Below are 27,060 nucleotides of genomic sequence, written 5' to 3'. Positions count from 1 at the left end.
TCAACCCTGTCATCACTGTGGTGGTGGGAAAGACTTTCGTTGTGACCTCTGTGGAAAAACTTTCCGTTGGCAAGCTGACTTAAAAACACATCAACGTAAACACAGTGGAGACAAACTGAAATACTGCAAAGAATGTGGGAGAAGCTTCACCACATCAAGTTTCTTAAAACGACATGAACTGATTCACAGTGGGGTTAAAAAGCACCTCTGTGATCAGTGTGGGTCATCCTTCACCACTGCAGGTAAGCTTAAATCACACAAACGAGTCCACACAGGAGAGAAACCATACAAGTGCAGACACTGTGACAAAAGCTTCTCACGTTCAGATCATCGTAACAATCATGAACGTACACACATGGAAGGGAACTACAGCTGTGACCAGTGTGACAAGAGCTTCAGGAATCTCAGTTCATACTCCGAACACAAACGATCCCACGTTACGAATAAACTGTTTCACTGTTACCAATGTGCCCAAACATTCACCTCATTGTCTGCTCTGTGCAAACATCAGCGTGATCACTCAGGGCTGAAATCACTCCCATCACTGGATCACAGTGAATCTGAAGAGACAGAAAGATCCTCTGGTTTCAGTGTCAGACTCAAAAAGCTTGAGATCAGGCTCCACAGAGTTCAGATAGAATCATTTAAACTTGTGTTGAACTGAACTGGTTGCTGGGCTGAACTTCTACATAATACAGATTTACATGGGATCTTATTTTCTGTTGTTTTACTGAGTCAGTTTTGTCCTTTTTTCTCTGTCCTGGTTTTGCTCGTCTGTAAATAATTGAAACTCAGTCAAATAGTTCATTGTTCTCCAGCAAAACGTTTTGGAAACTCATGTTTAACCTTTAAAACTCTGACATGTTTTAGCACACAAGGCTTCATCGGGGAGTTCACTCATGATTGGACCATGAGAATAAATGTTTTTAGTTCTTTCAAAGAGAGTCTTGGAGCTGTTTGATGTTTTTGTTTTTCTGAAACCACCTGAAAGAAAAACTATTTTTCTTGCTTTATGTAGTGTGGAAGTTTTTAATGTTTCTTTCATCTGTGATGTTCTTGAATGTGTTCACATGAAGATGGTACAAATAAACTGTCCTTTTAGCTTTAGCTCCTAATTTATTCATTATTTATGGATGTAGCACAGCAGCAGTTTCTTGATTAACACATGGAGGGCTCGGGATCTGATGGTAAATAATGTTTTGTGTCCTTGTACACATCATACAGCTCAGCTGTTCCACAGATGTCAGGTTTACACAGTGGGATGGTTTGTAAGAACGCAGCTCTCCTGTGGATAAATCCTTACTCTTAGCCTCAGGACCTCACACAGTCCCAGCAGGTTTGGTCAGAAGATTTATCCCTTATACCAAAACTTCACAGAGTCTCCTTTGCTGTGCTGTTTTCACAAAGAAACCTAAACTGAAGACCTGCACTTACAATGTTTAATTAGTTTAGCAGATTCAGTGTCTCCATGATCGAATCTGCTGTTTTTGTGCTGCTGTTGGTAGAAAGTCGGTTAATACTGAAATGAACTGGCTGCATGCATCTCTGAATGTAAATTGGTGCACTATTAATAGTTTACTCTGGAACAGTATCATCACCCTAATTTGCCCACTTAGTAAATCTCACTCATAGACAAGAAATTGAAATAAATCTTGTTTCCCTGCTGGATAGTGATCCACTGTAACTCTGCTCCTCCTTCCTGTTTAGGATTTCTGTGACTGAAGGAAAATTCCGTCCATCCATCACTTATCTCAGCTAACCAAAGTAAAATAAAGTTTTGATCATCTTAAAAAAAGCATTACAATAATGGGCATTACCAATGCAAACTGAATAATACAGAAGATGAAAGAATAAACTTTGATCAGTTAATAAAGCTCCTGATCTTGATTCATTGTGGCTGCTACACAGATACTTCATAGATAATTGGCAAACTTTGCCGATGTGATCCTTCTGTTTTTGTTCCCTATTAATGATCTACGGTCATTTGTGATATTGCCCCCATAAAATAATAAGGCTTTAATGAAATCATTGTGATACAGAGATTTGGATTCTTGTGCATGAAGTAGATAAACAAAGAATTTTGTCAAGATCAGATGTACTTCTGTGTTTACCAACTGCTCCTCAGTCCAAACTGACTTTATGGTTCATACATGTAAACTCAGGGAACTCCTGTTGTGACCTCCCCTCTGTGAGCGCGCGCGCACACACACACACACTTCAGAACAACAGGATATATTTGGGTCTTTTGATTTATTTATGACTACACTGACACATTGGTCTGTGTTATTCTGGATGGCCCTGGTTCTTGACACGCTGCGTACTCTGTCTCAGGTCTGGTGTATTAGAACATTTGTAAATATTTAAACCTTTTTTTTCCTTTAAATTGGTTGTCATGTATACAGAGACTTGTATACATACCTAATGTAAGGCTTGGTCTTATTGCTCCCGCTGCTGTAGGTATTTCTGGACAGCTTATTGACCCTGTGTCCGGGGGGATAAGGACAGTTAATGCACGGTTTAAACAAAACACTCTTATATTTAAAACATGTGTAACACTGTCTATACCCTGTGTTTTTTAGAGGTGTAGTTTGCCCTATATAGGCTTGTGATCCTGTAGAAAGAGACAGAAACATACATTTTAAACATTACTATATGAGAAACAGGTAAGTGAGTGACTTTTTTTTTTTTTTTTTTAAAGAAGAAACACAAACCTTGTGTATGTGAAATGTATGCTGTCCCGTTGTGACGAGCCCCTAAAAATCAATTCAATTCAATTCAATTCAATTCAATTCAATTCAATAAAACTTTATTGATCCTGAAGGTTGACCCCGAGGGAAATTTCATGTTAAGGCTGCCGACCTATTGCACGCAATGGCGGCGCCGTCTTACCCATCCGACCATACATACATTACACAAAAACATCACATGGGGAAGACAGGTCAGAGAGGTATAACAATGGAAAAAGCACAACATGAGGAAAGATAAGGAGAAAAAATAACTCCCCCCAGACTGAGCTTCAACAGGGAGATCAGTTTGAGAACAGAAAAAAACACCTCTGCACATAGCACATGAAAAAAACTCTTAATACATCAAAGAAACACATGACAAGCAACAGGGGTGGGTAAAGGGTGAGAGACAGCCGATTTAGACAGTACATCCGGGCCTGCAACCTGTGCGCTGGTCTCCATGATCCACCGTCAGCATCGGAAGGGAATAAGCGTCGAAGGCGTTTGGAAAGGGAGGGGGGATGATTGTGTGCATATCAGTATATGTATGTGTGTGCGTGTCCAGAGTTCAGCTGAGACAGTGTCCTTCGCCCTGCCAGGCTAAGTAAACAGTCTTCCAGCCAACCCAGGTGGCCTTGCATGGAATGGGAAAAACAGTCACAACACAGTCGTTATCAGGGTATTTTTGTTCGGCTCCAGTCTTGCGACTGCAGCTGGCGCCAAGAGGGTATCCGCATGAAGTGATGGTGGTTTTTACTTTAGTGCGAACAACTCATATGATTTTCAAAGCTGTTCTACAGTCCAACACTGGTCTCTCGTTGGAGAGCCGCGAGCTTCGCCATACTTGCGTTCTGTGATGTTGTCATTCTTGTGCTCAAGGAGCCGATTCTGAGAACTCACAACAGTGTGCCTCCCCAAGATGTCTTCCAATTTGCGCTCAGAGATGTTATTCCGAGCTAGCCCTTCCGAGATGTAATCCAGTTTGCACTCAGAGATCTTATTCTGAGTATTCATGGCAGCCGTAAGCTTCTCCAAGATCTTATCCGTGCTGCACTCAATGAGCCCATTTTGAGAAACTCACGTCTCTTCCCATCGTTTCAATTCCAGCGGGCAGCCTTGTGGAGGTTTGAACAGCTGGTTCCACTTCCTTTAATCTTCGATAAGCCAGGGCCAATGCAGCTCCGATCAGCCAGAACCCCGTTATCATGGTTCCAAATAGGTAGATATCTTCAGCACTCAGGCTCACCCGAGCCCAGACTTCTCGTTGAGAAAGGGGTGTCAATTGCATTTAGGGACCAGTTGATCCAATCCATAATTCCTCTTTTAGGTTTTAGAGAACAGACTGTGAGAGAGTGTTCCAGGGAAAAGTAATACAAAAAAACACGAGACTAGACAAGGACACAAGAGGCTAAGCAGGGAAGCTAAGGGAGAGGAGAGGAGGAGAGAAGAAAAAGTGCGACCGCCTTCGTCAAGAGCAAGAGCAATCAGGCTTTGGTTTTAGAAAAGAAAACACATTGAATATCCTATGATATGCTATGATATAAATTTAAAAATAGATTAATAGTCTTGTTTTACTTACCATATATGAAGTCCATGTTTAAAAAAAAAGAACACTGTTAGCTTTGCTGTCCGTCCTGCTGAACGAAGCGTTGTGCTCGCAAGGGCTGATGTGTAGTAGGTAGGAAAAATACAGGGTGTCTGTGTCATGTCTGTTTGTAGGCAGGCAGGAAGAGAGGACCCAAAATGCAGGACTCAAGGAGGCGAAAGAAACTTCAAAATACACAGCTTTATTGCTAATAATAATAATGAACAAAGCACCAGAACATCAGAAAATAATCCATAATAATCCATAATCCATAAATATAAGAAACTCAAAATGCTGGGTCAACACTGACCCAGAACCGTGACAGTCTGATTAGGGTGTTTTTATATAGGTGGGGTTGGTTTCAGTTGACCTCTGAGAAGTAGAGATAAAAGAGTAGGATGTAAAGAAAACCCCTCGGAGGTTCGGTTGGTCAGTAGAAAGTGTAATTGACAGATAAAAGAGCAGTTTGTAATGAAAAAAGGTTGAAACTATAGAGGTACAGTTAGTCACTAGGAGGTGTGATTGTCCTGGAAAAACCTTTGGAGGTTCAGTTGGACATGGTTTCAGTTGACCTCTGACATGGAGAGATAAAGGAACTGTTTGTAATGAAAAAAGGTAAAAACTATGGAACTACAGTTGGGATGTTCTTGATAAGGAAGCCGCTTTTATTGTTTTATGACTTGTTTTGCTGACTGTTGGGAGCCTACCTGTAACCCCTATGTCTAATCATCGAGTCTTACTGTTACAGAGTGTGGCTACTAGATAATTATAGGGGGTTGATACAGTGCTAGTGTGGCTAGGTATGATATGAATATGTGTTTTTAGAAGTATCACAAGAAAAGTTTATTTCTAAAGGGATACTTGTTGTTTGTGGTACTCTGTTTAAAAACTATAGGCCCTGTGTGCTTCAGAGTACCAAAAGAATGTGAAATCCCCTTAAAGCAGTTAAATCATCTATGTGTAATCATTGAGTCTTACTGTTGCAGTGTGTTTGTGACTAGTAGATAATTATAGGGCTAGTTGCATTAAAGGAAAATTGGGGGTTTATACAGTGCTAGCTAGAATATGTGTTTTTAGAAGTATCACAAGAAAAGTTTATTTCTAAAGGGATCCCTGTTATTTATGGCACTGTTTGAAACTATTAGCCTCTGTGTGCTTCAGAGCACAAAAGAAAAGTAAAATGCTCCTAAACTAGTTAAATCATCTATGTGTAAATAACAGAGCACTGAGACCTATACAATCCTTAAAAACAGTTTAATTAAAACACATAATGGTTTCATTAAATAAAACGCTATTGAACACATGTGAACTCATATGACCCCTGAACTCACATGCACGAGCAAAGCCACCGGCTACAGGGGGACACGCACGCGTACATGCACTTGTAAAAGGTTAACATATGTGTTTAAGTTGAAATGTGTGGCTGATAAATCTGGATTAAACTAATAGTTAAAAAGTTAAGAGATAAAAGGACTTATGGGGATGTTAGTTCAGTTTATGTTTTCATACAAGAAAAAAAGGGAACACCCCAGTTATATTTTGGTCTTTGTTACATCGTTAAGTGTTGATTCAGTATTTTCTAATTACACTTTACATCTTCCATGCCATTACTTAAAAGATACCACTAGGTGGCGCATAGCACTCAGGAGGAGCGTAAACCCCCCTGGGAGGCGAATCTGCAGAATAAATCCTGCAGTTGAATCGTAAACAAGTTCATGATCTGTGCCTCTTTATTTCAATACACAGCTGCGGGCTCTAGGATCGCACCCCTCCCAGGCACCTGTCACTCTAGGGGGGCAACATACTCATGTACACGTGGTGGGGAGGGGGTGAGGGGTGTGGGGGGTGGAGGTGGGGGCAAAAAATACTGCCGGTATATTACTACTTACAAGGAATCACCATAGCTGATAAGGAGCTCATCATCAGCCAGCTAGCTGATGACACCACACTCTTCTTGAAGAATGCAAATCAAATCCGTCCAGCCCTTAGTGTTATTAGTGATTTCTCTGAGGCATCTGGTTTAAGTCTAAATCTAAAAAAATGTGAATTACTAGCAATTAAAGGCTGCACTGCAAATGTCATCTGTAACATTTCTGTTAAATAAGAAGTCACATGGGTATCAAAGATGTTTGCCATCAACTGTTAATATCCAAAGACCAAAAGTCAAGATGCTCGTCAAACTTCACTCCGATTATATAAAAAAATCCGAAAAAAGTTCAATCAGTGGCTGCAAAGGGATTTATCTCTGACAGGTAGAGTGTTAATTACTAAAGCTGAAGGGATATCCCGATTGGCATATGCTGCTCTCTCCTTACATCTGGATAAGAAAATTAGTAAAGCCATTGACCACGTGCTCTTTAATTTTATATGGAAAAACCATAAGCAACCATATGCAGGTCCTCTTACCGTGGACCCTCATTTATAAACACAACTTCTCACCACACAAATACCTCATCTGGAACAACAGAGATATTTTATTTCAAAATAAATCACTTTTCCTGGAAACTTGGGTCCAAAATGGGATCCTACTGGTGGCTCAGCTGGTTAATAAAGAGTGAGTACTACTTACTTACAATGAATTCCTTACACCATATAATTTTCCCATCAGTGTTCGGAAAATTCTCAGTGGTGCTTGGTGCTATACCCTCAGGTACTTTAATGTTATATAAAACACTGATAGTTCAACATCTACCTCAGTCACTCTCCCTGATCCAGCTGAGTCAGCAGTGGGAAAAATCTGCTTTTCACAGGAACTTGGTAACAGCAATAAGAGAATACTTAGTTTATTCCAAGAAGATTTCGTGTCTCTCCCATATATATAATATCTTACTGGAACCGACATGTTCCAGATATCACCTGGAAGACAGTCTGGATGATCCCCCATAAATATATAATTGTAAACAAGGTGAAGGAAATCTCATATAAAATTCTTCATAAATGTTACCCAGCCAGTCACTATATGGTAACATTTAAAAGAGACATAAATACTAATTGAACTTTCTGTGGGGATCATCCAGAAACTGTGACACATCTTTTTTGGTACTGTTCCTCTACACAGAGATTCTGGAAGGAATTTAGCAGTTTTGTTATTGTCCATATTTTAAGGGAGTTTTCTTTATGATGGAAAATGTTTTATTCTGTTTCTTTAAGTTCTCCAGGAAGAATGATAAATGTTTTTTACAATAAATTTGTTAATACTTTCAGCTAAAAAAATTTATCCATAAATGTAAGTTTATTAATAAAACACCATATTTCTGCCTTTTTTATAAGGATATGGAATTGTACATACAATCAATATCAGACTCAACCAACAAAAAGCCTCTCAGAACAATATATATATGTGAATTTTTGCGCGTACTAATAAGATATGTTTTTACTCCTGGTTCTGTATGTTCATGTTCTGTTCTTCCGTAAACTTCATCTGTTTGTATGTTGTACACTCATTGTGTTTCAATAAAGTTCAATAAAAAAGTACGTTCTAATGAAGCTTCAGACGTCACTAATCACGTGACTCTGGCCAAACGAATCAAGCCTCGACACAGTGCTTCTGAAGCAGCGTGTTGATCTTTTTGGCACACGCACCGGAGCGTCAGCTTCAAGCGGACCATCACTACCTCTCACATCTAAAGGTAAGTGTCAAGGTAACTTTGAACTGAGTTCAGTCAATCTTGAGTTTTTCGAAGTTTTCTGAATGAAGTTTTCTGTTGCTCTCTGTGAGAGAAGACCGTTAAAGGCGAGGCTCTCCAGAGTGTAGCGAAACAGGAAACCACAGCTGTGTGTGTGTAAGTGTGCAAACGAATAGATTTCACTAGCAGGGACCACATCCTTGGTAACGATGAGGGATGAGGAAGTGTGAATAGTGCTGCAGTTTGGGGAAGGGCTTGAAGGGGACTGGCGACGGCTCTCGGGTATGGCGTTATTTTTGTGCCACTTTTCTGAGCGCACGTAAAAAAAATTGAGCGCACGTAAAAAAAAAGTTTGCAGGTGCAAGTGTTGTATTTTGAGGACAAATTTATTTTGAGCAAAGAAAAGCTGAATTTGAGTGAACAAAATTAATTTCTGCGTGCAAAAAATGTATTTCAGTGTTTGCTATTATCCACACACACACACACACACACACACACACACACACACACACACACACACACACACAATAGCAGCCCCTCTCGCTCAGCGTTTGCATTTGCGCTCGCTCGCAATGTGTTGCTCGCGCTCTCAACATTTCTGCCCGTGCGCGCTCAACTCTTTCTCTACACCTTTATAGTTGTGCCACAAAACCAGCCAATCACAGACTTGGATGCAAAAATATCTGATTGGCTGTTCTTGTCTCCAATCAGCTCGAAATGACGAAATGCAATATCCCAGAATCCATTTCGTCCAAAACTCAAACGAGGCAGTTGCAGAGTAGTGATGTGCGATACCACTGATTTCCTTTCCGATCCGATACCAAGTAATATTCAGGGTTATATCGACGATACTGATCCGACACTGATACTTTGTACAAAAACTTATTTTATTTATTGTATCTCAAATTATAGCATCAAAATGATTACAGGACATCAGATCACGTGTTCTTATCACTTAATAATGCAGAGTTCATCATATAGAAATAAAAAAGTTTTGCGCTATTTGAACACCTTGCCTGCCTGCAGCACTAAAGGACTCTGTGAGAGACGTCTGTCTCGCCCTAGCAGCACCTGTCCCTGTCCACATCTTCAGTTCGCCTCAACATACGCTCAACATATTCTGTGATATGATTTACTCTGAGGTGTTTGAAAAGGTTAGTGATGTTGCCACAACCATACATGCCAACCCTCCCGATTTTCCCGTTAGAATCCAGAATTTCAGTGCCCCTCCCGAAACTCTCCCGGAGCCACCATCAAGGGCCATTCTAAGATCAGAGCTTTGGGGGTGCTGAGCACCCAGAGAGCTGCCCATCCAGGCAAGGTAAACTTTACTCGTCACGATGAGACTTCTTCCCCGTCTCTGTCAGTCCCTGCATCCTTAAATGTCTCCCGTCAGTCCTGATGCTGTTGAACAACAAAATGTTTAAAAATGTCGCACGTTTACCTGGTGATAGTCTCATGCGCGACGCGATCGCGAAAACGGCAAACAATTAACACCACGCCGATGCTGTTCACTAGGGATGGGTACCGGTGTCCGGTGCCATGATGGCACCGGTTCTGACATAAACGGTAGTAACCAGACCGAAAAGCAGCACACATTTCGGTGCTTTATTTCGGTGCTTTTTTTTTTTCCTGAGCCAATTCTAGCCAATCATTTTACGTTTCCGAGGATAGTAGGCGGGCCCAGGTACGTACGTTCTTTTAGAGCAGAGCTACAGATTAAAAATGCCCAAGGCGAAGCGGTCAAAAGTCTGGCTGTACTTCGCAGCAAAAGATGCAAACTCGGCTGCCTGCAACAAGTGCTTTAAGCTGATACTGTGATACTGTCAAAGGAGGTAACTCCTCGAATCCGATGAAACACCTGGCGACGCATAGCGTTTTTTTTTAAAGCTGAGAAATGCGCCATATTTGATAGCTTGCTGCGAGACCTCACACCGAGCACATCTACTGCGGGTGTGGTGCCTGTTATCGGACCGGGAGTTAGCAACATCCCCCAAAACCTCGAAGAGTAGAGTCCTGGCCCCTAGCCCTGCCAGTGTAGCAGAAATGATGACGGATGATGATGGCAGCAGCAGCCGTTCTTCTCTGCGTGAGTAGCTTAATGTTGTTCGTGTGTAATTTACGTTGAGTAGGCTAACCACGTTATTAAATTAATGCATGTAAGGTGAACTAGCAAACACCGTCGTAGTTACATGCGGCTGTCTTCTTGTTTGATGGCAGATACTCCCTTCACCCTGGCCAAAAAGGCTAAAATGACCAAAAGAAAAAGTGGAAATCAGTTAAACCTGAGAGGTTTTTGGACCAATTTTGTGTTTTTTCCATTGTTTAAGCACTGCTTCCAGCCAAGAGTGATACCATATGTGCCCTGTAGCTGAAGAAAAGGCTAACATTGTTATCTTTTTACAAAAAACAGCTGAACATGAGAGGTTTTTGGACCAATTTTGTGTTCTCCATTCTTTAAGCACCGGTTTGAGCACCGTTTAAGCACCGGCACCGTTTCAAAAGTACCGGTTTGGCACCGGTATCGGATAAAACCTAAACGATACCCATCCCTACTGTTCACAGGACAGCAAGAGTAAACGATCGGGAGACTCTTGTCGTCGTTATCGTTCCCCTCGAACGTGTTATTACTCCGATTTCAGCGTTTTTTGCTTCACAACTAAATTGTGCAGTTTACTTTGTGTGCACTAACATGGACTCGAATCAACCAGCGCCACCTCTGGCCAAGTGCCCCAGCCTACAGCCAGATCAACTTGTGACACACATCTGCAGCACGTTTGAATTCGTTTCATGCACAACACATTTGTACCTTTCAATTGTGGCTGTTTGTGCATCATGCAAATAAACCTTTGAAATGAATGAAATGATATCATGTATTTATTATTGGCCTACATTTGTACAAAATTCCAAATTATATTACACAAAGTCATAGAAATCACCACCCCTGTTCATCATGATTTTAATATTCTCTTTTTCCATAACAATGAAATACGCCTTGGACAAATATGACACATCAATATTTTATTAGTGTTGTCACATCACATGTCATAAGCATAGTCTGCCTGTGTCTTTTCTCTGGAAATTAATATTTCTGGCCAACATAGGCAATCCATCAACATGGCTGGAGAGTTGGTAGTTATATACAGTCTGTATAAGTGTGGTTAATCTAATGAACATTTGTAAGGAGATGGCAGTTACTGTGAAATTACAGCAGTTACACAGTGATTAGTAATAAACAGAGCCAGTGAGAGTGAGTGGATTGAAGAAAGTCAGTGACTCCGGTGTGTCGATTGGTTTGTCATTTGTTTTTGAGTCTGGAGGAGACATAGAAATCTTTTGTTTTAAATCTTAGTTAGGAAGATTCCTGTTTTAAAACAAGCACTTTTTGTGAGATATGCAAGAAGTACATCTGCAGACTGCACACAGTTACATTCTGTCCATCATGTGGACAAAATTGAAAATGTTGAACATTGAAAAACTGAGAACGTTGGGCAAGTTCAAAAGAAATGTGTTTGGAAGGACGAAAAACCAAATTGTTCCTAAAAATAGTTATGGAAAGTCAAACTGTTGTATGTCTGTGTTCTACATGTTTATCTAATGGAAAATAAAGTTGCTATTGTTTTATTGCAGTTTTTTAACAATTCTGAGTGGATTTACACAGTACGGGTCAAAATGACCCGCAACAAAATCAATGTCATTTTTTTGTTTTTCAACATAATACAAGGGTTAATTTCCAAAACTTGCATATGATCTTCAATTTGTAGCAGATCCACTGTCACATAGCAGCTGGAGTAGTCTCCAATGGAGGTCAGTCCACTACTGCCACCTGTGGCCAAGTGCCATAGCCTACTACTAGATTAACTCGTGACACATCTGCACCTGTTTCTATGACCACATTGAGTCTGAGTGGCTGCACTTACACTGGTGCATTCAAATCTACCCACAAACATATTGAAAGATGCAATGTGGATTGTCAAGACTCAAACCAATCATTAAGCAAAGACAGCAGGGATCACTTGTTTCTGTTTATTATACAGCCAGATTTACTTGTGACGCACATGTGCAGCTGGCTTTATCACCTATTTTGAATTTGTTTCAAGCACAATACATTTGTAACTTTCAATGTTTTCCGGTCTTCCAAAAGAGGAAAAAAAAAAACCTTCAACTACATGACATGCAATTGTGTATTTGTTTTCACCTTATCATACACTTGAAGTTTTACAAATCACCACTCCTTTTGTTAATATCATTTCAGTCTCAGACAATCTAGTTTTTCTTACAGAGATTGAATGCACCTTCTGCGGATGGCGGTACCACACAGTGTGCGTGGACTTCCCCTGTACAGAAGGCAACTACAAATGTTGTGAATGCTAAATAAACAGAAACAAATGATCCCTGTTGTCTTTGCTTAATGATTGGTTTTAGTCTTGACAATCCTCATTGCTGGCATTGCACCTTTCAATGCCAGCAATGCCAGGTATCAGTGCTCAAACCTTCTGTGTTTGTTTCCAATAAGTTGCCACCTCGGGAAACAAAAATGTGTTCTTTTACTTGTCAGATGAACATATGAGACACTTTGACTCTTCAGTGCAGTGTGGAGCCTAACAAAGATCTGTTTTGTGTCCCAGCTGATCAGCAGGAGGAGAAGAGTCTGACGGAGCAGCAGAGGAACATTTTCAGCTACTTGGACTCAGCTCAGCCACTACAGAGAAAACAATGAGCTCAACACAGAAGGTGACAGACAGAGCAGGGCGATATGACCAAAAATATTTAAAATTTGCAATAACAATATATCTGATGATATAATTGACACTAGACAAAATACTTTACAACTCCACAAAAAACACAGTAATAACGACGGCCTGCTAGCATGTCCTACCACAAATAGTGTTTGTTGTGTATCTGACGGATGAAAGCTAAACCAGTTCCACACCACTGAAGTTGCAGAATTTTTACAAACCAATTCTGGTTCATCTGTTTCATTCAACGATCCGCTTTCACCCTTCTCATTCTCTGTCGCTGCCATGCTTTTTACTCCATGTGCGTATGAAAACAAAGGCACTGCGCATGCGTGTTTTACCCATATTCTATCGTCATATTTCACTTTCCTATCGTTGCCCAACATTATACCGGTATTACTATGAACGGTATGATATGGCCCAGCTGATCGTGCACTAATCACACATTAAAATGAGCAAAAGACACAAAACTGTGTGCCAGAGTCAGGGGTCAGCGTTTGTTTTTATGTCACAGCACCAGAACGATTGCAGGTGCTCATAAGTAGTTACCATAAATCACCACCTTTCATGGTCTCAGCACATCAACTCTGTTATTAAGAAAATGGGACAAGGCATAGCTATGGCTATGAAATGCTCTTTGTGTATCACTTCTTCAATTATGAAAGATGTCATTAATGCACTAGTAATGTCTCATCTGGAGTATTGTTCAATCATTTGGTCAGCAGCTAATAAGACAGATCTTAACAGACTTCAGTTAGTCCAGAATAAGGCGTCCAGATTAGTGTTAAGATGTTCATACTATACTAATATTGATAAAATGCATAATCAGCTTTCTTGGCTTCCTGTACAGACTAAAATATTCTATGGCTTACTTGTAGTTATAAAGAATGCAATTCTGTTAAACACACCACATTTATTCTGCTCAGCTGCAGTATCCAGATGAAATACATAATCATATTACACAGTTTTCAACAAACTGCAATTTAGTAAATGCTCGAGTTAAAAGTAACTTTGTGTAAAACTGTTATATTTAGAGCAACTTTTAAGTGGAATAAATTGCCTTATAAAATTAGAGAATTAGCAACTATTCAAAACTTCAATGAACACTTAAAAGCCGATTTACAGAGTTTTTAGTTGTTGTAAATACTGAAAGAGATGATTTGTTTTTGAAATTTGTGTAATGTGCCTCAATGTTATTGATATTATTATTATTGATTGCTTATATTTTAACAATTGTGAAACCTCACTGTGGATGTAAAATTATGTGGATATCTTGAATCCACTTTATTGTGTAATATTTTATGTGATAGTATTTGACAGAAGGCGAGCAACATCTGCTGTGGAAGCTAATGGGGTTCCTTTTGAATAAACAAATAAACAAACACAGGATTTAACATCACAGAATGATTATGTATAAATCTATAAAAATTATAGAAATATGTAATAGGAAACAACAAAATAATATAAATTATAAAATAATTGTGTGTGTGTGTGTGTGTGTGTGTCTGTGTGTGTGTGTGTGTGTGTGTGTGTGTGTGTACATACAATCAGGAGGGATAGTGTTTTCAAACAGTCATGAATTATTTTTAGCACCAGGTTGGATGTAATGTGTTAGAACTACCAGCAGGTGGCGATAAGAGACCTTTAAGGTGTTTGGTGCCACACTCCACCTTCAGGATTAAAACTAGTGTTAATGGAGGGAGTTTGAAGGTTGAGTTTGTTCCACGACTGCATTTCACTCACTGCCTCTGTTTGTATCTCTGTCACTGCAGGACCAACATGGAGCGAGAAGTCAGCGCTCTCAGGAGGCCGACAAACCTCACAGAAGAAAGAGAGAGAAAACATACACCTGTGACGAGTGTGGGAAGGGTTTTACTGGGAAGGCAAAACTAAAACAGCATCAGGTCATCCACACTGGAGAGAGACCGTTCAGCTGTGACTTGTGTGGAAAGTCTTTTTCCTGGAAGCGTTCCCTAAAACAACACCAACTCATCCACAGTGGAGTTAAAGCGTACAGCTGTGATCAGTGTGGCAGAGCTTTTACTCACAGTAGCAACTTACAGAGACATCTAGTTACCCACTCTGGAATTAAGGCATACAGCTGTGACGAGTGTGGGAAGGATTTTACTGGGAAGGCTGAACTAAAAGGTCATCAGGTCATCCACACTGGAGAGAGACCGTTCAGCTGTGACTTGTGTGGAATGTCTTTTTCCTTGAAGGGTTCCCTAAAAAGACACCAACTCATCCACAGTGGAGTTAAAGCGTACAGCTGTGATCAGTGTGGCAGAGCTTTTACTCAAAGTAGCAGCTTGCAGATTCATCTAGTTACCCACTCTGGAATTAAGGCATACAGCTGTGACATCTGTGGAAAAACTTTCAGCCAGAGACGGAACCGAAATACACACCTACGCATTCACACTAGACATGATTTGTACTGCTGTGAACAGTGTGGCAAAGAGTTTATAACAGACGCACAGTTACAACAACACATGTTTACCCACACTGAGGAGAGACCTAATAAATGTGACCTGTGTGAGAAGACTTTTAAATCTCCACATCACCTGAGACGACACCAACAGATCCACACCAGAAAGAGACTCTACAAGTGCAGTTACTGTGAGGTTTGTATTTATATTGTTATCTTGTCATTTTAGCCTGACTGTTTGGAACAACTCTGCTCATTAAACTGTGTTAGCATGTTAGCAATTCTACTGCATGGAAAAGCAGCTCTGAGTGATTATTCAGATTTTCATGTCAGTTATGATTTTAGTATTACTGTAGTATTATGGTGGTAGTATTGTAGTTATTGCAGCCCAGTAAACTGAGTGTGTTAACTGAAACAGTAACATGTAATTGGACGTCTGCAGAGATGCTCTTTATTTCAGGCGACGTTCAGGATAAAAATGTTGAAGGACTGACTGACTTAACAACGTGGTGTATGCTGTACAGTGCAGCGAGGAATGCCCAGACCTCTACATTGGAGAGACCAAACAGCCACTTCACAAGCGCATGGCACAACATAGAAGAGCCACCTTCACAGGACAAGACTCAGCAGTCCATCTGCATCTTAAGGTTAAAGGTCACTCTTTCGCGGATGCCAATGTTCACATTTTGGACAGAGAGGACAGATGGTTTGAAAGAGGAGTGAAAGAGGCCATCTATGTCCACTGTGAGCGACCATCTTTGAACAGAGGCGGTGGTTTACGACACCAATTGTCTGCCATCTATAATCCAATTTTGAGATCCCTTCCCAGACGCCTTAAAGCCCACTCACATTCTGGGCCATCTGACCTCAGGAATTCACATGATAGGGTGGGGCCAGGTTTAACAATGAGCTCACCCGAAACCCTGGCTGATTAGGTCCCACACCCGCTTTCACACCTTGGCTCATGTGATTAGAGGATCGCCAGGGGGTCCTTTGTCCCTCTTTGGGGGGATACTCCCACTGGGTTTAAATCTGGGACTCTCGACCATTTGACCTTAGAACTGAAGAAGCTTCTCGGATGAGAGGTGAAACGTCTTCAAGCAACTTAAAGAAGTCCAGACGCTTTTCTTTCCAAGCTCCTTAGACTACGATGACCTGGATGACTGAGAACCTTCACAGACATGAAGGACTGACTTACACTGTCTTTGTGTCTTTGTTTAGAAGCAGAGCGACACAGATGGATCCAGATCTCAACCCTGTCATCACTGTGGTGGTGGGAAAGACTTTCGTTGTGACCTCTGTGGAAAAACTTTCAGTTGGAAAGTTGACTTAAAAACACATCAACGTAGACACACTGGAGACAAACTGAAATACTGCAAAGAATGTGGGAGAAGCTTCACCACATCAAGTGAGTTAAAACGCCATGAACTGATTCACAGTGGGGTTAAAAAGCACCTCTGTGATCAGTGTGGGTCATCCTTCACCACTGCAGGCCAGCTTAAAACACACAAACGAGTCCACACAGGAGAGAAACCATACAAGTGCAGACACTGTGACAAAAGCTTCTCACAATCAAGTCATCTTAACAATCATGAACGTACACACATGGAAGGAAACTACAGCTGTGACCAGTGTGACAAGAGCTTCAGGAATCTCAGTTCATACTCCAAACACAAACGATCCCACGTTACTAATAAACTGTTTCACTGTTACCAATGTGCCCAAACATTCACCTCATTGTCTGCTCTGTTCAAACATCAGCGTGATCACTCAGGGCTGAAATCACTCCCATCACAGGATCACAGTGAATCTGAAGAGACAGAAAGATCCTCTGGTTTCAGTGTCAGACTCAAAAAGCTTGAGATCAGGCTCCACAGAGTTCAGATAGAATCATTTAAACTTGTGTTGAACTGAACTGGTTGCTGGGCTGAACTTCTACATAATACAGATTTACATGGGATCTTATTTTCTGTCGTTTTACTGAGTCAGTTTTGTCCTTTTTTCTCTGTCCTGGTTTTGCTCGTCTGTAAATAATTGAAACTCAGTCAAATAGTTCATTGTTCTCCAGCAAAACGTTTTGGAAACTCATGTTTAACCTTTAAAACTCTGACATGTTTTAGCACACAAGGCTTCATCGGGGAGTTCACTCATGATTGGACCATGAGAATAAAGGTTTTTAGTTCTTTCAAAGAGAGTCTTGGAGCTGTTTGATGTTTCTGTTTTTTCTACATAAAGGAAGAAACTATTTTTCTTGCTTTATGTAGTGTGGAAGTTTTTAATGTTTCTTTCATCTGTGATGTTCTTGAATGTGTTCACATGAAGATGGTACAAATAAACTGTCCTTTTAGCTTTAGCTCCTAATTTATTCATTATTTATGGATGTAGCACAGCAGCAGTTTCTTGATTAACACATAGAGGGCTCGGGATCTGATGGTAAATAATGTTTTGTGTCCTTGTACACATCATACAGCTCAGCTGTTCCACAGATGTCAGGTTTACACAGTGGGATGGTTTGTAAGAACGCAGCTCTCCTGTGGATAAATCCTTACTCTTAGCCTCAGGACCTCACACAGTCCCAGCAGGTTTGGTCAGAAGATTTATCCCTTATACCAAAACTTCACAGAGTCTCCTTTGCTGTGCTGTTTTCACAAAGAAACCTAAACTGAGACCTGCACTTACAATGTTTAATTAGTTTAGCAGATTCAGTGTCTCCATGATCGAATCTGCAGTTTTTGTGCTGCTGTTGGTAGAAAGCCGGTTAATACTGAAATGAACTGGCTGCATGCATCTCTGAATGTAAATTGGTGCACTATTAATAGATCACTCTGAAACGGTATCATCACCCTAATTTGCCCACTTAGTAAATCTCACTCATAGCCAAGAAATTGAAATAAGTCTTGTTTCCCTGCTGGATAGTGATCCACTGTAACTCTGCTCCTCCTTCCTGTTTAGGATTTCTGTGACTGAAGTAAAATTCCCTCCATCCATCACTTATCCCAGCTAACCAAAGTAAAATAAAGTTTTGATCATCTTAAAAAAGCATTACAATAATGGACATTACCAATGCAAACTGAATAATACAGAAGATGAAAGAATAAACTTTGATCAGTTAATAAAGCTCATGATCTTGATTCATTGTGGCTGCTACACAGATACTTCTGGGTCACTTCTCTCAGTTAGGAACCTTCCTCACCAAAACTGACTGTTGGACCACACCCCTGGTTTCATGAGAAATTGTTTCAGCCACGATTTCTCTTCCTGTATTTCAGAGTAAAGACTGAAGTGACAAATGGAAACATGGTTAAAAAACGCAATGTGAGAGAGACGTTGAGGTCCTTAGAAGTTACCCTGGGTTTTTCTGTCACCCTGCTAGATGTTACACATCTCGTTATTGGACTGATTTCTACTGCTGGACTACTCCTGGGGAGAGTAACAATACTCTTACTAATTAGCTCTCTTTCACACCTTTGGGGATATTTATTTTTGTGCTTGCAGCACTGTGTGCCAGAACAGCGAGAGAAAAATCTGCAACAGCAACGAGCCGAATGCTTAAGTGAATCCCAGCAGCTGCACATGTGCTACGCTGATTTAGAGGATATCTTTGCTCTGGATTCATATTTATACTTTTCCATTTCTATATGATTCTTCTTGCATCTAAACAAAGATGATTCAATTTGATACATTTTGAAGGCTCTTCGTGCTTTGGTGTAAATGAGACGTAATATTTGCTCTTGGTTTGGTTCTCCTGTACAGAACCTTGCAGTACAACAGAAACCTAAAAACATTATTTGTAGTTGTTATTCTTAGATGTTCTGCTGCCTAAATACCACAGGGTGTAATTATGAAGTTTTTGAGCTGCACATACTTTACGACCTGCTTAAGTTCGAGGTCACAGCATCTGTAGAGCAGCTGGAACATAATGAAGTCTACAAGGTCAAAGTTTTCTCTTCACTTATTGTTCTTTCTGCTGCTTGGTTTGATGGATCTGAGAGCTTTTGTTTTTATTATTGTTATTATAATTATCATTAATATTTTACTCTTTAGAAGCTTTAAAATAGTGTTTGTGTTTGAAAAAATGGATTTAAGAATTGAACAGAAACATCTGTCCTTCTGAAAATCGCCCAAAGGCACAGAGACAAACTCAAAGGATGCAACCTGTAACTTTCTCTTCCTTCATGTCAGTACCATCATCGATTATTTATATAAAATGCATATAGCATCAGTAACACTTTAGTTTGGATTTCATGATTTCTGTAACTGGAAAATATTTTGTTTAAAGACAGAAGTGACCGCATAGTTACAACATTAAAGTGAAATATTTAATAGTCTAATAACAGATTAAATGCTGTGTTGAGGCTGTCGTTTCAGGAGGAGAGAAGCTGCAGAGAGGCGTGTAAGACTGCAGCTCTGCTTCCTGGTCCCAACTCTGGATAGTTATATTTTAGGGGGTTTAATAAATTTGTCCATATTTCTAGAAATGAGAGCCGTTCCATCCAAAGTGGGATGGATGCCGTCTCTCCTAACAAGACCAGGTTTCCTCCAGAAAGTTTGGCAATTATCTATGAAGCCCACATCGTTTCTTGGACACCACTCAGACAGCCAGCAACTTAAGGAGAACATGTGGCTAAACATGTCACTCCTGGGCTGTATCCCAATTCAGGGTCTGCAGCCTTAAAGGCCACATTATAAGACCGATTACGTCACAGCATCGCGACGAAGGCTGTCCCAATTCGAAGGCTGTTCGAAATGTGGCCCTCAAATGCGTCCTTCATTTCCCTGAATTCTAAGGATGTGGCGGTGTAGACTTCGTGGCCCAACATATCCCAGATTACATAGCGCGGCAGTGGGTGTGGATAATTTTGCCGGAAAAAAAAACAAAAAACGGTGGAAGAGTAAACGTTTAAAAGTAAGTACTGATATGTCTCAACAGGACCTGGAAAAACTAGTCCAAGCATTTGTTTTTAGTAGGCTTGATTACTGTAACAGCATCTTTACAGGTCTACCTAAAAGATCAGTCAGACAACTGCAGCTCATTCAGAACTCTGCTGCTCGAGTCCTCACTAAGACCAAAAAAGTGGACCACATCAGTCCAGCTCTGAGGTCTTTAGTCTGGCTGCCTGTCCGTCAGAGGATAGACTTTGAAGTTCTGATGCTGGTCTATAAATCTCTGAATGGTTTAAGACCAAAATACTTCAGTGACCTCCTGACCCAGTATGAACCTTCCAGATCCCTCAGGTCACCTGGATCCGTTTTTTTTATCAGTTCCCAGAGTCAGAACCAGACACGGAGAAGCTGCATTCAGCTTTTATGCTCCATATACAAACCTGTTTTTGAATAAAACAAAACCATATAAGCATGAGCCCTGGAATCTCGGTTAAAAAAAAGAAGCACTACAAATTACTTTTCTTATGTTTAGTATACAGGAGTTGCTGCTCACACTCTGAGTTGCACTAATGTGTCTGTCAGACGTCTCAAATGGACAGACCACACGCGCACTCACGCGGACACCTCCTGACCTTATTTCCACGAGCCCTCGACTCAGCTGCAAAGTGCTTACGGGGTCAGTTTCATCAGAATTATCTGCTGTCATTCAGACATAAGTTGAGCAATGGTTTAACCAATTTTCCATCAAACCATAAAGGGATGCCGGAATTAAACAGAACATTGGATGTAAGTTAAGGAAATATAAGTTTGACTATGAAGCACATCTCCTTCAGCGTTCACAATAATGGATTGCATTTCTCTCAGTCAACTGACTGTTTAGGGGGGAAAGCGGCTAATAGTTAGTGGGCTCTGTGTTTGTGGTTGTTGTGTTTTTAATCACACTGGGAGTGAACCAAAGCAGAAAACAACACTGTAAAGATGCAGACTGTGAAAGTCTGGTTTATACCATAAATCTTACCAGCTGTAACTGAGTTTTTTGTTTTAAGTTATAAGCACGTGTCAAGACTTCTGTCTCCCAGCAACATTGCCGATGTGATCCTTCTTTTTTGTACCCTATTAATGATCTACGGTCATTTGTGATATTGCCCCCATAAAATAATAAGGCTTTAATGAAATCATTGTGATACAGAGATTTGGATTCTTGTGCATGCAATGTGCATGAAGTAGATAAACAAGAAATTTTGTCAAGGTTGGATGTACTTCTGTGTTTACCAACTGCTCCTCAGTCCAAACTGACTTTATGGTTCATACGTGTCAACTCAGGGAACTCCTGTCGTGACCTCCCCTCTGTGAGCACACACACACACACACACACAGAAAGAGAGATCATTAATGCAGAGGATTGCAGCAGCTCTTGGATTTTCACTCTCTGCTGGATTTTAGATGAACAGTCGCATAAATTTCATTCCAAATTTTTCACCTTTTCTTCAATTAAGATGTGTCTTTAAATCCTTTCTAGTTCGAATAGTTTATTCACATAGTAAAAAAGTAGCTCAGGAACTCAGTAAGTAGGAACAGCGATAGTTTGAAGACATTTCCTAAAATAAAGAGGATTTCATCATCCAGAGTTTGTGAAAACTGCAGTTAAAAGCAAATCTGTAAATTCACAAATGATGGACTCTTTTCAGAGCTACGCTTCATGTACTGATTAACATACACTTAAAAGATGTACATTAGGGTGCAGACTGGTTATGTAGATTTGCTATATGAATATGCTCAAGAGTCTGTTTGAGCTAAAAAACCTGAAATATATACATATAATTTTAAATCAGTAACATAGATCAAATGTTTTTGGATAACAAACGAGTCACATTTTAAACACTGTTTGAATAATTAAAGAGACAATTATAAAGCGCAGGCTACAACAGACATGCTTACCGGGAGCAGAGAAACACGCTGTATTGTCTCTTTTGCATAAGCCACACCAGAAACGCTCTATGGGGATAGCAAAGTCTGCGCCGTGGGAGTGTGTGGACCCTCCACGTCGGGATCTGCCGCACAACAAACTTGTAAGTCCTAGTTGAGCTCCCGAAAAATATGCTCGAGTTGTTCTTGTGTCCAACAAAAATGAGTTCTAATATGTTTTATTTTTAATGGTACTGTGTTGAAGTTAGCACAATTTAAATTCAAAAAATTATTAGACTCTTAAATGAATGGCATCTTGACGTGGACTCAGTGAACGGCTTAAAAAACTAATACATTGTTTTACATCTTGTGCACTTGAGTATACTCCAATGAAACTCGAAAAGTGGGATAAATCCAGACAGATTATGGAGATGATGACTCTGCATTTGTTAGGGAGGAGTGTAAGTATAGAGAGGAGGAATTCCTACTTCCCATTCATACTCTGCACTGGGCATTGCGTCAAAACTGTCCTTGTAACATGTTTCCTTTTTTTCAGAATAAATCGCTGTGAAAAAAACCCCATCAAAGTTGAGGTAAGTGTTCACCACAGTATCGTTTTTTATTAGGGTCAAATTTCTCTTTGAGTAAAAATTAAGCCAACATCCAAGTGTCAAAGGTTGGTTAACATTTATAACGTGTATAACGTTTTGTGAAAAGTTTGATCGAGTCTCCCTCATTCTTACAAAAATAATAAATTCTCTGGGTTTTTTTTCTCATACGTTTATGGTACCCGACGGAGGAAACATTAACAGGGATGAACCGACGGTCGTCTGACTCCTTCTTGATGTGTGTAAAACAAGGCCATTTTCTTTTAGGGTTTCTGTCTGTTTTCTGTTAATGAGAAAACCCGTTGTAAAAGTAGCTATAAAAATGAAGAAAAACTCTTTACTTTTATGGAACGCCAGGACTGCCATAATGAATTAATTAAATACACCATTAAATAATTAATTAAATGTGGCAATAATTAATTAAAATCGGAAATAATTAATTACATAAATATTTACGACACATTTAATTAATTAATGACACATTTAATTAATTATTGACACATTTAATTAATTAATAACACATTTAAATAATTATTGACAGTTTTAATTAATTATTTAATGATTTATTTATTTAATTCATTTTGGCACTTTTGTCCCCTTCATCTCTCTCCTTGAAATAATTTTATCTGTCAGCCTCACCCATCAAACTAAGTGGGCGGGGTTAACGCTGCCATGCAGCTTCTCTAACATTTGATTTGTTGCCGTGCAAAGTATGTCAAGACAGGTCGATCCTAGATAATCGATTGCTTGTGTAGACCTGGGGCAGCCAGGTATCCCAGAATGCATTTCAAATCACAGGCAGCAATGGTGGTGGTGTAGTTTTAAAATACCCCGTTTTTCTGTCACCAACTAAGTTCAGTTCTGTTAGTTTCCACATGCCCGTTGTTGTGTGCTAAAAACAATGGCCACCAGGCCAAAGCAATGGTTTTGACTCGATCAGCGTTAACCCCGCTCCTGAGTTTGATGGGTGAGGCTGACAGATAAAATTATTTCATGGTGAGACCTGAAGGAGTCAACTGTGCCAAAATGAATGAATTAAATACACCATTAAATAATTATTTAATGTGAAATAAATAAATAATTAATTAAATGTGTCAATAATTAATTAAATGTGTCAATAATTAGTTAAATGTATCAATAATTAATTAAATGTGTTATTAATTAATTAATTACATGTGTCGTAAATATTTCTGTAATTAATTATTTCCGATTTTAATTAATTATTGCCACATTTAATTAATTATTTAATGGTGTATTTAATTCATTCATTATGGCAGTCCTGGCATTCCATATGCCTCCACCCGGCTCTATAACTATAAATGCAATCCGTTACTAGTCAGATAATAAAGCAGGGGTGCTTCAGCTGCCAGAGCGATAGTGGCTTAGACGCAGCGGAGCGGAGGTGTAAGTGCGTGGCTTAAACCAGGACATATTAGCTGCATTTAACCTTCAGTTACTCTTTGTATATTTAAGTAGGAGGCAGTCCATGTTTCTTTTTAACTGAAAAACATTACACCAGGTAACCTGCTGTGTTGAAAACGTGTTTCCCGACTATGTTTGCTACCCTACAATCCGTCCTACTCTGTAGTAAAATTTATAGCCTATTTAAAATCTAAAACTTAACATTGTCCGTAGCCTGCTGCTGTTACCACTGTCCTGTTTGAAATGTAATGAGAGAAACTGCTTATTTTGTCATATTGCATGTGCTGATATTGAACCCAAGGTACTAACTAGCTAACTGACTGGATTCCCATTAACCTTATAACTCCTGTTGTGTGTGTGTGTGTGTGTGTGTGTGTGTGTGTGTGTGTGTGTGTGTGTGTGTTTGTGTTTGTGTGTGTTTGTGTACAGAGAGACAGCCAGGTTCATAATGGATATGAGGAAGTTTTTTCAAAAAAAGAAGCCACATTTAGGTAAAAGTGTAAGGTCAAATTATCCCTTAATAAAGGATAATGTTGGATCAGTGTTTCAATATTTATATCCTTTATTAGATGTACATGTGGTTTGGTTATTTGTCTTTTGGTTGAAAGTACACTGAGAGAGGACTTTTTGTTAGTGCTCTTAATAGTATTTTTTTGTGTATGATTGTCAGTCCAAAGAGAGGGAGAGGAAAGAGGGGAACCTGAGGAGAAAGTACAAGGTCAGGAAGAACCAGGTAAGAAAACAGACAGGGAATACTAACAGGCAAAACAGAAACTGTTAAACTGGCAAAGAAAAAAAAACAAACTAATTTTACTCATACAATCTGGAAGTTGTGTTCTCCCTATATTAAAGCTGCTATACAGAATCTGCAAAACAAACTGGGTTGTCAGCCCTGGCACTGCATTACAATATTGAAATTCAGTCAGAGGAAGTCACGGTTGCCAAAAACTTTTTGAAGCTCAAGAGTGAGGCTGGTGCCATTCCAGATATGTTAACATTGTACAATCTTCTGGATAATCAGATCTTCCCCACACTGAAAACTGTTATTCAGGTTGCCCTAACAAACCCAGTTAGCAGCTGTAGCTGTGAAAGTTCTTTTAGAGTCTTTCATCAGCTCCATAACTGGCTGAGAAGGACCATGGGTCAAAGCAGACTCCAGCACCTGGCTGTGATGTCAGTTGAGAAAGAGATGCTTGAGAGACTTGACCACCAAAATGTGATAGACAGATTTACCAACCTCAAGGTGAGGCGACATAGGATAAAAGAAAAGAAAAAATCTGCAGAGCCATAGTAGTGTCTGCAGTAAAGATCTTTTCATACATTGTATACATTGTACCATAGGCCAAGGTGTCTCAATTTTTTTAATTTTTTAATAATATTTTGTACACTCTTCTATTTTTGGAGTGTATTTTTTTATGTATGTCTGTATTATATTATACATAAACTTTAAAAGTGAATCTCTGTCCAAAAAAATGCACCCAGTTTACCTTTTACTGACTATGAGCATCATTCATTATTCAATATTTCATATATCGAATTATATTCGAATTGGTGATATGTTGTGGCGAACAAAGACCAAACCGTAAACCATGATTTAAATCAAATCTCAGGACGTACCACAATTCACGGATCACATTAACTTGGTGGACCGACACATCAAATTCAGCAGGGAGGACATGAAAAGGGGCAGGTTAGCCTTCTTAGACTGTGAGATTTCTATCAGTAATGGGGGACATCTAAAAGCTGACGTGTACCGTAAACCTACACATACGGATCAGTATCTAAGGTTTGACTCTCATCATCCACTGGAGCACAAACTGGGTGTCATCAGGACGCTACAACACAGAGCGAACACCATCCCCACAGACACAGCGGCCAGGGAGGCAGAAGAACAGCACATCAAGAAGGCCCTGAGTAAATGTGGTTATCCCAGCTGGACTTTTGTCAAAGCGGGAAAGACACATAAAGAAAGCTCCAGCCGATCCAGGAGAGAAGGACAACTGCTGCCCAAGCGAAAACCTGTAGTGATCCCGTATGTGTCACTAGTATAGATCAGGTGAGATGCAATTTTTTCTAAACACCGGGTCTCTGTGGCTTTTAAACCTCAAAACATGCTGTGCCAAAAACTGGTCCACCCCAAGGATCGGGTCCCCCGACACAAACAGAGTAACATAGTGTACGCTGTTAAGTGCCAGGAGTAGTGCTGGGCGATATGGAAAAAATATTTATCACGATATGAATTATTTTATATCACGATAACGATATATATCACGATATACCACCTGACCTGTGGTCATCTGGAAAGTATGCAGTCTGTAAACAGCGAGTGGAGAGGGTGCAGTCTTTGTTTTGAGTTACTGTAAAGTATGTCGCAAATCTGGGTGCATGTAAAGCAGCACCATGTTGCAAAACCACAAGACAGTTTCTTTGTGAAAAATATCATTTTTTTATACTTTATTTTCTCTTGCATAAAGTTCAGAGTATGTATAGTGAGAAGACAACACTAATATATTTGCACAGGCTATTTAACCCTTTAAGACCTACCATAGAACCAAGTCCGCCAGAGCTTATCTTTACATTTATTTATTTTGAGTGTCTTCATAGTTTTATTTTTGAGATACACAAATTTTTATATATAAATGAAAATAAATAAATGCAAATTTGCAAAAAAACAGCATGTGCATCAAAATAAACTATTTCCAACAGTGTAATTTGACTTCTAAGCATCCCAGAAACGATACAGAAGAGCATAAAGTCAAACATGACTTTTAAAAACACCAACATAGACTTTGAAGCTTAAAAAACATTTTCCGCGAAAGTGACGTCACTTCCGGTTTCGGACAGGTAATGGCGGACATGCGATAGTTGTGCTGACTTATATTCCAACTAGGAAGTGTTATGAACAGCTGATCGGATCGGCAAAGCCCGTTTCTGGAACATTATGTTTTTGTTGCTGCAAGTCTGGAATATTATGTTTTTGTTGCTGCAAGTCTGGAATATTATGTTTTTGTTGCTGCAAGTCTGGAATATTATGTTTTTGTTGCTGGAAGTGCTTTTTATGCAAATTTTGGAAAGCTATATGTGGAAGAAAACCGTGACCTAGGGCAAGCTAATGGAATAAGATGTAAGTACAACCCCTA

General features: G+C 39.8%; 1 protein-coding gene across 1 annotated transcript; it reads left to right on the top strand.

Annotated features, from left to right (window-relative positions):
• The first annotated feature begins 7,892 nt into the window (after positions 1–7,892).
• On the top strand, positions 7,893–17,702 carry LOC134634477 (zinc finger protein 239-like). Its single transcript, XM_063483703.1, has 3 exons — positions 7,893–7,940; positions 14,449–15,297; positions 16,323–17,702. The coding sequence occupies exons 2-3, from the start codon at positions 14,878–14,880 to the stop codon at positions 17,013–17,015; spliced, it is 1,113 nt and encodes a 370-aa protein (XP_063339773.1). The 5' UTR covers positions 7,893–7,940; positions 14,449–14,877; the 3' UTR covers positions 17,016–17,702.
• Positions 17,703–27,060: the final 9,358 nt, after the last annotated feature.

The sequence above is a fragment of the Pelmatolapia mariae genome, linkage group LG9, assembly GCF_036321145.2.
Source record: "Pelmatolapia mariae isolate MD_Pm_ZW linkage group LG9, Pm_UMD_F_2, whole genome shotgun sequence".
In the NCBI taxonomy this organism is placed as follows: domain Eukaryota; kingdom Metazoa; phylum Chordata; class Actinopteri; order Cichliformes; family Cichlidae; genus Pelmatolapia; species Pelmatolapia mariae.
The sequence above is the reverse complement of the archived record's forward strand: the minus strand, read 5'-3'. Positions and strand labels throughout refer to the sequence as shown.

Coding starts and splice junctions, on each gene's coding strand:
- LOC134634477 (XM_063483703.1), top strand. CDS start 14,878: ATGTCTTTTTCCTTGAAGGGTTCCCTAAAAAGACACCAACTCATCCAC. Junction 15,298..16,322: donor ACAAGTGCAGTTACTGTGAG/GTTTGTATTTAT, acceptor GTCTTTGTTTAG/AAGCAGAGCGACACAGATGG.